Source organism: Nicotiana tomentosiformis, chromosome 1 (genome assembly GCF_000390325.3).
Source record: "Nicotiana tomentosiformis chromosome 1, ASM39032v3, whole genome shotgun sequence".
NCBI classification, from domain to species: domain Eukaryota; kingdom Viridiplantae; phylum Streptophyta; class Magnoliopsida; order Solanales; family Solanaceae; genus Nicotiana; species Nicotiana tomentosiformis.
In genome coordinates, this window is record NC_090812.1 from 158,085,158 (window position 1) to 158,094,698 (window position 9,541).

Sequence of the window (9,541 nt, forward strand, 5' to 3'; positions counted from 1 at the left end):
TCTTTCTTGCCTTGATTATCCAGACTGGCTGAAAATGAAATCACGATAATGAAGCCATCATATGTAGAATGTATGCATTAATTCTCTTTGTATGGTGCAAATGCTTTTCATATTTGGTTGCTCACCCGATATTCGGTATCCGTGTTGGAGCTCGATTAATTCAGATTCGCACAAAAAAATCTCACTTTGGGAGGTAAAGCGTTTCTTACCAAAAATGACTTTGTTCCCTGGCTCGAACCTGATCTCTGATTAAGGATTGGAGGAGTATTTATAACTCCACCGTAACGTTTGATAGTTTCCCCTTTTTTTTCCTGGCCACTCGAAATACTATGCTAAATAAAAAAGAAACTAAAATTGAGAAAAGAACTACCACGTGATATTCTCTAGCCATGTCACTTAGGTGATGTGTCGATTTTTTTTATTTTTAAGAGTTAAATAAAATTGTTTTGATAAATATGTATTATTGTTATTAGAATTAATTTATTTGTATATCATGCAGCTCTAAATTTTAAAAAGAAACTAAATTGACATTTAAGTATTGCTTCAAAAGTTAGTTAAATTTGAGCAAAAGAAAATAAAAATGATACTGAAATCCGAAGGAGGTGGTTCAAGAGTGTGTGTTTATTTCTTTTAGGGTAAAGTTTCCAATGGTTCTCTAAAGTAAAACATCAAATATCTTTTCTTGAAACTTTGTAGTTAAATATTTTATAGCCTTAAGCATGTGCGTGTCTCGACTATTATTTTGTTGTAATTGTATCCACTGAGTTACATATACGTCGACACATAGACACACAAATATAATATGTGCGTGTGAAAAGTTTAAAAATAATATTATATTATGCACTATATATTTATAAATTTTGAATCCGCTTAGAATGATACTATTCATACATAAACTGCAAGAAGCTGTCAAGCTCTACTACAACTGTTAAATGTGGTACCAAATTCTATCTCTGGCTCAACCATATCCCAACAAAAAAATATTTGCTTCAAACATTTTGGACCAAATTAGAAAGTGGACTCTGCATTTCATTGATTACTTCAAAGATGATAAAATGGAATTTTTCTCAAAATGGTTTAAATATTTGGTGTCCGAAATCCACTGGTCCAACTAGAACGGATTTGCACTGTAAAAAATTAACTATGAGAGCTTTAGCGCTCTATGCCAAATGAAAATTCAGTTAAGGGTAAAGAAACCTTAACCATTACAGCCAGGACGGATTTGCCTTAGCTAAGCGGTGTCACGTGACATCGCTTCGCCAAAAAATTTCACTAAATACACATATAAATGAAATGCAAAAATTAACAAGTTCTTATACATAATATAGAATGACACCACTTGGTAAATCTTCGTGCTGGTTAAGGCGCTACAATTCTCAAGTTTGGTTTTGGAGTTCGAGTCCAAACCAACACAATTTTGTTCTTTTAAGTTTTACAGTTCCTTAACAACTTTTAAAATGACTGATATGATCTAAATTATTATTATTTTTACAATATTGTTCAAAATTATTTGTTTATTCTTTTAAATGTGACATGGCTTATAAAAAAATCGTACGTAGGCCAGCCCTTAGCGATAGAAACAATAATACTGGCTCAATAGTCGTTGCTATCAAAAGTTTTTGAGCATTTATTTTGGCGCCTTTTATTTAGTTGGATAACCAATTCTGTTTTTGTCAAGTGTTGTACATTCTTATATCATTTCTCTCATTTTGAGTTGGATCTTTGAGATTCTTAAACAGTGAGAATAACTTCCTTTTAGTCCAATAATAATGACAGAAGAAAACAATTATGTGACCCTATTAATTTTTTTATTTCATTCTCTTTCACTAATAGAATTGTAAAAAATGGGCAATACATGCAAGAAAACCAAAAAAAAATTAAAGAACAATATAGTAATTGTGCCAAATGACACAAAAAACAATTATGAGAACAATTTTTTAGGAAAAAAAAATTGAAAACAAAAAATCATCATGGCTAATTGACTGCCAAGAAGAAAATCAATAGAGCTCATCAACATAAGGAGAAGAATTAGAAGTAAAGAACCGAGAAATCTCCGAGAGTTAGTAACGCAAGGTCTGAAACTTGGTGAATAATGAGTCAACCTCTCTATCTGTTCTCCGTTTTCCTAATTTCTTCAATCATTTTCTCCACCACAATCATCTTTGGCCTATCTTTTGGAGATGAAACCAAACAAGCCATAGCAACTTTTAGAAGTGCAACCATTTCATCTTCCATTTCTTTATACCTTGCAAGTTCAAAATCAAACACATCCCAAGTCCATTCTTTATTCACAACTCTTTGTACCCATTTTGTCAAACTTGTTTCTCCTTCACTTGTTGCAATTTTCCCTGTCAAAATCTCTAGCAAAACAACTCCAAAGCTATAAACATCACATTTTTGAGAAAGTTTTCTTGGATTTTGGTTTGTGTTCATGTTGTTTTGAGTTGATAATTCTGGTGCTTTGTATCCATTATTTGATGAAATTGGCATTTGTAAGAGCAAATGGAGACATATATCAGAAATACAAGCATTGCCAAAATGATCAATTAGTATGTTTGATGATGTGAAATTTCCATGGCAAATCTTGGTTTTGTTGTAACTATGCAAAGAAGCAAGTCCTTTTGCTGCTCCTAATGCATATTTTAATCTTGTTGACCAATCCAATGGTGTTCTTCCTGGTCCACGATTTCCTGTACGTTTAAGTTTCAGGACAACGTAAAAAAAATATTTACACTATAATAAATGTAACAAACTATAGTAAGTGTAGACAAGTTATCTGGAAAATAAGACATACAACATGTTATAAAAGCTTAAATCTTATTATTTGCACTAACAATATATATTAGTTAAATTTTAAATCAACTAATCAATTACGTCTCAATCCCATAATAATCAGGATTAATTATATGAATTCTTTATATCCATTCCATTTTATTTAGTAATTTTATCCTAATATTAAACACTACAATGTGTTAAGACAAGATAGGGAATTTCTAGAACTAAGGTTTTCTCTAAATTTCACACTTTTACTCATACAAGTTTCTAACAAAATAAAAACACTTCTTGTAAATACTAGACTTAATATAAGTGTAACAACTACTACAACAACAAAAATAACTAACTCTCAACTCCAACTAGTTTGTATCCTATGTGTCTTTTGTTTCCTCATATTATATTCTTTAACTACCGAAGGAAAGCCCCGGAAAAATGATAAAGTTATCTCTGTGTGACCTATAAATCATAGGTTCAAGTCGTGGAATCAACTACTGATGCTTGCATCAGGGTATACTGCTTATATCACACCCCCTTGGGGTATGACCCTTCCCTCGATCTTGCGTAAACGCGTAATACTTCGTGCATCGGACTATTCTTTTTTATATTCTTAACTAAATCTGCATTGATTCTGTGAAATTGCAATAATTTAAACTTTGGAATAAAAAGAAAAGATGAAAGAAATTACCATGTAAGAGGTTATGAAGACTTCCATTGGGTAGAAAATCATAGACAAGAAGCAACTCCTCTTTAGAAGAATAATAAGCTCTAAGTGACACAACATTTTGATGTCTCAAACCACCAATCAATCTCAAAAATCCATCCAAATCCTTCATTTTCTTTAACTTTTCAATCACCCTTTTCACTACTACAACATCTTTACAATCCATAGCCACTTTATAACTAGTTCCAACACTCCCTTTTCCTAACATCTCAGCTGAAGCCTTCAATAAATCCTCAACTTTACTAAATCCTTTGCACCCTTCAAAACAGACCATTGTTGCAAATTGATCACTTTTTTTGTCCTTTAAAATATGGCCATATTCAAATGAATGGTACAAACTTGAACTATTACTACTATCATGATATTTCTTGACCTTATTGTAAATTTGTTTTTCTTGATTCTTCTTTTTTCTGTAATAACAACACCATGTTATTACTAAAACTGTCAGCATAACTCCCACTGCATCAATTGTGACTATCAAAAGAAACATATTTTCACTTAGATTTTTCTTCTTTTGATTAGGAAAGTTGAGTTGTGAGGGATCAGTATTCATCACAGTTGGATTACTATTCACTGTTTCACTCGGGCAAATTGATCGTAACGGATATCCACAGAGGTGAACGTTTCCTGTAAGAAAAATACATCAGCTTTCACATTTTTTTTCATAAAGCGAAATTGAGAAGGAGGGGAAACTGGATCACATTGGACGAATTGAGTTATGACCGTTAATTACTTCAAGATTATTTGCACCATACGCGCCTTTTTTGAAGCCACTCTTCAAATTCTGTCCCTTTTAGTCCAATTGACTAAGTTTCAACTTCGCCCACTGAAATAACGGGGACAGAATTTAAATAGTGGCCTCCAAAAAAGCCATATAGTGCAAATAATCCATTTTCTATTCATCTTAACTCAAACTATTTTGACCGAACCAAACTTTAGACAGGTTAGCCCTAGCTCATTAAAACAACGAGGACAAAATCTAAATAGTGACCTCCAAAAAAGCCATATAGTGCAAATAATCCGTTTTATTTTATTTTATTTTAACTCAACCCATTTTGATCGAAACAAACTTTAGATAGGTTAGCCCTAGCCCACTGAAACAACCAGGACAAAATTTAAATAGTGGCCTCCAAAAGAGCTTATAGTGCAAATAAGCCGTTTTTTTCATCTTTAACTCAACTCATTTTGACCGAAATAAACTTTAGACAAGTTAGTTCATAACTCTTATTGATTTGACTGGTTTTGACCCGTTCAAGTTTGACCTGACTCGCCTATCTGCTAATATTACCCGTAAAAAAAAAAAAACAATAACAACAACAAATCAAGTGTAATCGCCAGGTGCAGCCTGGGAAGCACAAGCGTACGTAGTCGCCAGGTGCAGTCTGGGGAGGACAGTGCGTACGCAGATCTTATCTCACCTTTAAGAAGAGAGGTTGTTTTCAATAGACGTTGGACTAATTACCTGTAAAAGATGCTACTGGAAATTTGGATAACCAATTTGGAATTTTCCCACTAAAGTTGTTGCCAGAAACATTGAAGTCCTTAAACGAAGCAACATGTCTTGTTTCATCCATACCAAGTGATCCACTAAACGAATTAAACTCAAGATGTAGAGTCATCAAATGTGGCAATTGATGAAACTCAGTCACCGGAATCTCACCGGAAAATTTATTATACGACAAATCAAGTCGTCGGAGACGCTTTAAACGATAAATCTCAGGTGGGAATTCACCAGAAAAGTTGTTGTGTGACAAATAAACATGTTTGAGATTAGGCCAAGAATTGAAATTTGGAAATGAAGTGAGAAAATTGTTGTGTAAACTTAGGTGACGAATTTGAGTAAGATGAATTAAAGGGTGTACAGAACCTGTAAGATTTAAGTGATTAAGTACAAGTTTAATGACTCGACGAGTCACGGGATGACACGTAACACCTAGCCATGAAGAACAAGGATCATTATTTTTGGACCAAGAAATGAGAAAATTTGATGTGTCAACTTTGGATTTGAAGGTTAAAAGAGATGAAAAATCATCAGAATGGGATATGGTGAAGAAGATGGAGATGAAGAGAGAGAAAGAGAGAAATTTAGAGAGAGAAAAATGGTTTTTTGGATTCAGAGGTACCATTTTTCTTTTTTGGAGAGGTTTGTTTTCTTTGGAAAAAGTTTATAGAAGAAGGAGAATGAAGCTGTAATATGGTTGAATTGGATATTATTATCGTCTTATGATGATGTTGACATTACCGTTATCTTTAATTATTTGTATTTTTCCATCCTTTTATATTTCTTTAATTTGCTAATAAATTCTTTTTTTTTTCTTTTTTGAGAATTTTCATTAAATAAAGACGGTTCAAACTTAATAGTATAATATTGGTAATATTATTTCCTCACCAAGTGTTTTGGTCTCCGCTTCTTTTCCCTTTTTAATTATGGTTCGCCCTTCTCACAAAAATATGCAAGTAAATATTCATTTAGACACTTAGACACTTGAATTAAGGATTGTTCCAATCTGGACACATGATAAAGTGTTCTTATTAGACACTTGTTGGAAAAATGTGAAAAAATAGCTCTTGATTTTCTTCTTTTAATGGAGCAAGTATTTTGTTTATTGAAGCAAGCATTTTATTTTCAGTTGATTGGGTTCTTTTAAGTGATATGTCTTATTTTTGTTTGTTATAACAAAGACTGCATAATTAAAGAATGTGGCATATTTTAAGCAATTAATTCATTCACGTAATGGGCACTTGAGAGCACTTGCAAAAGATTTTTCAAAGTTTGAGTTGAAAGTGTATAATAGAAATATTTTATCATGTGTTCAGATACTCAATTAATATATGCCTTAGTTCCAGTCTACATAAAATATGGTGACAAGTATAATTAAGGGGTTGTCGATGTTCCGACTTAGGTATAAATTACAAAGCAAAACAAGATTATCTTAAAGTAATCTTCTTGGTGAAGTATTGGAAAGAAAAATGTGGAAGGTATAGAAAGAAAAAAGCAAAAAGGAAAGGAAAGAGTAAAAAATTAGAAAGTGGCATTAGGTGTTTTTTTGGTTCTTAATCTTAGCTGTGAAGTGATGACTTGTGTTATGATTAAAATTTGGTGGATTATTAATAAATGAAAAAGAAATTTCTTAGCATTTTTGTGCACACCATAATGGAAATTACCATTCAATTATTCGTGAAAGATGCGTGTTCCTTTGTTTTTTCGCCTTTTAAGGTATATGTCACCGTTAGATTAACCCATTGGGTTAATTCATCATTGGCTAACTGATAAGAATTAAAGCAATATACAGTGTTTTGTGTAGTAATGTGTACTCATTATTAAAAATAACTACTACTAATTGAAATAAGGGATAACACATAAGATGCACCCTTTACTTGTGCGGAAAAATCAGTTTCACACTTAATCCTTACGAGTATCTCATTACCTCCTTATACTTGTCCGAAGTGAATTTAATATCTCCCTGAAAGATGACATGGCAAAGAGAAAAAGAATCTTCTTAAACGCGAGTGAAGAGCCAAAAAAAAAGGTTTATAACTCATTAAATTGTACATGTGTCAAATATTTATTGGACATTATGTATTTAATACACTTAATTAGCCGTGACCCTCTTTTCTTTTCTTTTTCTTTTTTCTTTTCTTTCCCCAACTTTTCTTGTCTCTCCTTTTATTTTTCTATCAGCAAAACCTCCATTGATGTCAATCCCCCTTCCTCTTCCTTAAAGAAAATTAAGATGAAAAATTAATCAAAGAGTGCAAAAATCACCGGCTGTATTTTCATATTTGATTAATGAAAACCCATGAAAATGATTTAACATGGAAAAACTCAATTAAACTATAAAATCCGACCAAATGTTGGCCGGAAAAATTCCTCCGAAGCCGGCGAGCTTCCATTTTCTCCGGTCAAACTCCAAGCATGTTCATATCTCTCTTCTCAATTCATTTCCTCTTGGTATTACAATGCCAAAAATCTTAATTAACCTGAAAACTATTTATCTAAATGAAAAATATTTAATTGGGGTGAAGGGTACGACGAGAGTTTGAGATAAGAGATTTTCAGAACAAATATAAGGAAAGAGATGCAAATTTATAAATAAAAAAATTAGGAAAAGGAGTAATTTTTTATTTTTTTTTAAAAAAGAAGTTAAAATCAAATTGAATGTGGTGTGGTAATATGTGGCCAAGTCATAGGGAGAGTGTGCAACACCTTCCACTATGCGACTGGTTGTATATGTCTCAGGGAGGTATTAAATTCACTTCGAACAAGTATAAGGTGGAAAAAAAATGTTGATGGTAGACTATAATCTCGTATTTTAGTCATTTATTACACTCTAATTTACTGTACTTTAATTGAGTTTGACCTTTAATCACTAGTGTTTTACACTAATTACGTGTTTTATGCCTTGTGGGAGTGATTTCGAGCTATGTAGATGTTATGGAACGAATTCGAGCTATTTAGATGTTATGGAACGAATTCGAGCTATTTGGAGTTTTGAAGTATGAGTAAAAGCCCAAGGGATTAAGCCGGGATCACGTTCGGGAGTCGAGAATCACGTTTGGACTTAAAAACGAAGCAAAAAGGCAGACTCTGAGAAAAACCCACAACTGCGGCGTGTGGGGTGCCGCGACTGCCCATTGTTGTTGCTGGTTGATTTTGCACGCTCTCTGATAAAGTCCATTACTGCCCCGCCTGGTGCGTCGCCCCATGCAGCGCGCATGTGCAATATTTACAGAGTTATTATCCCAGTTCGCATAGGAAAGGGTATTTTCGTCTAGGCCCGACCCTACTTGGTATAAATATATGTAAAAACGTTATTTTTGAAACTTTTGACAGACTTTTGACCAAGGGAGAGCACATAGCCGCAGTGGAGGTCGGGTTTCATCTTTTCTTTCATCAAACTTAGTAATTTTTATGTCTCTTTGTATGATTTGTTGTTTGGCTACTATGTCTATGTGGAGCTAAATTTCACGTTCTAGGGTTGTGGTTCTTTCTTCACTATTGTTATTCGGATATTGATTTTACTTTCTTGATTTATCATATTAGTTTATTTATTCAATCTTGCGTTTAATTATTTGATTGCTTGATCACCAATTAAATACTATCTACGAATCTAGAGTTTAACTCGAATTGCATATAGGATTGAACCTGGGCATCGAGGAACGAATTCGCGGTTAGGATAGACATATACTTAATTGCCTTGCTTGGTTGATTTACAGGAATTATAAATGCGTTCTTGTTACTTCTAATTCCATAGACATATAGGCGTTAGGTTAGTTTGAATAGGCGAGTAAGTACTCGACAGATTCTTATGAGAAATATTAACCCTGTTAACCAATAAACTAGATAAATTAGTTAATCAATTCATTTGAAGAATACAATAGGAATGTTAGATAGCCCATAACCCTAGATCGTTTTCATCATATTGATAATATAAAAATCTGCTCTTCCTATGTTTAAATTTCATTAGTTATTTTCTTTTTAGTTTAATTACTTTAGCATCACTACTTTTGGGATTAATTCTTGTTTAGATAATTAGGATAGTCTAATTTAGTTAATAGTTAATCATAAGTTCTTGTGGGTTCGACATCCGACTTTTAGCCACTTTATTACTTGACGACCGCGTATACTTGCGTGTGCGTTTGGCCGCAACAAATGCCCATAAAGGTTAAGTGGAAAACTTATTTTTCCGCACAAGTACACGGTGCATCTTATGTAATATCCCAATTGAAAAACATTGGTGTAATTACGTTACATACATCAATAGTTTTTAATTAGTTTTTTCGCATTAAAAAGTGTCTAATAGATATGTTACGTTAAAAAAGTAAAGGAGGAAATATTTTGAATGACTCTGTAAAACTTGTGTTATACATAATTGACGGGACACATTTTTGGAACATATTGGGCGAAGGTCAAGTGCCTAAATTTTCCTTGTAATAACATAATTGAGGCATACGACATGCTTAACATCTCATGAACAATTTGTCCAAACACAAATTATACGTGTAAAATTTTAGGATATTGTCACGAAGTTTTAACTTTAAAAT

The 9,541-nt window shown here is 32.8% G+C and overlaps 1 protein-coding gene across 2 annotated transcripts; it reads right to left on the reverse strand.

Moving 5' to 3' along the window:
• Positions 1-1,856: 1,856 nt before the first annotated feature.
• Positions 1,857-5,672, reverse strand: LOC104114855 (probable leucine-rich repeat receptor-like protein kinase At1g68400). 2 transcript variants are annotated; one of them, XM_009625395.4, is made up of 3 exons: positions 4,959-5,672; positions 3,461-3,754; positions 1,857-2,690 (listed from the first exon to the last, which is right to left on the reverse strand). In XM_009625395.4, exons 1-3 carry the CDS (start codon positions 5,620-5,622, stop codon positions 2,107-2,109), a joined length of 1,542 nt encoding a protein of 513 aa, XP_009623690.1. In that variant the 5' UTR covers positions 5,623-5,672; the 3' UTR covers positions 1,857-2,106. The 2 variants fall into 2 exon arrangements, with proteins under 2 accessions (XP_009623690.1, XP_009623689.1); XM_009625394.4 differs by having other exon boundaries at positions 3,461-4,123; positions 4,959-5,671.
• Between the last annotated feature and the right edge of the window lie 3,869 nt (positions 5,673-9,541).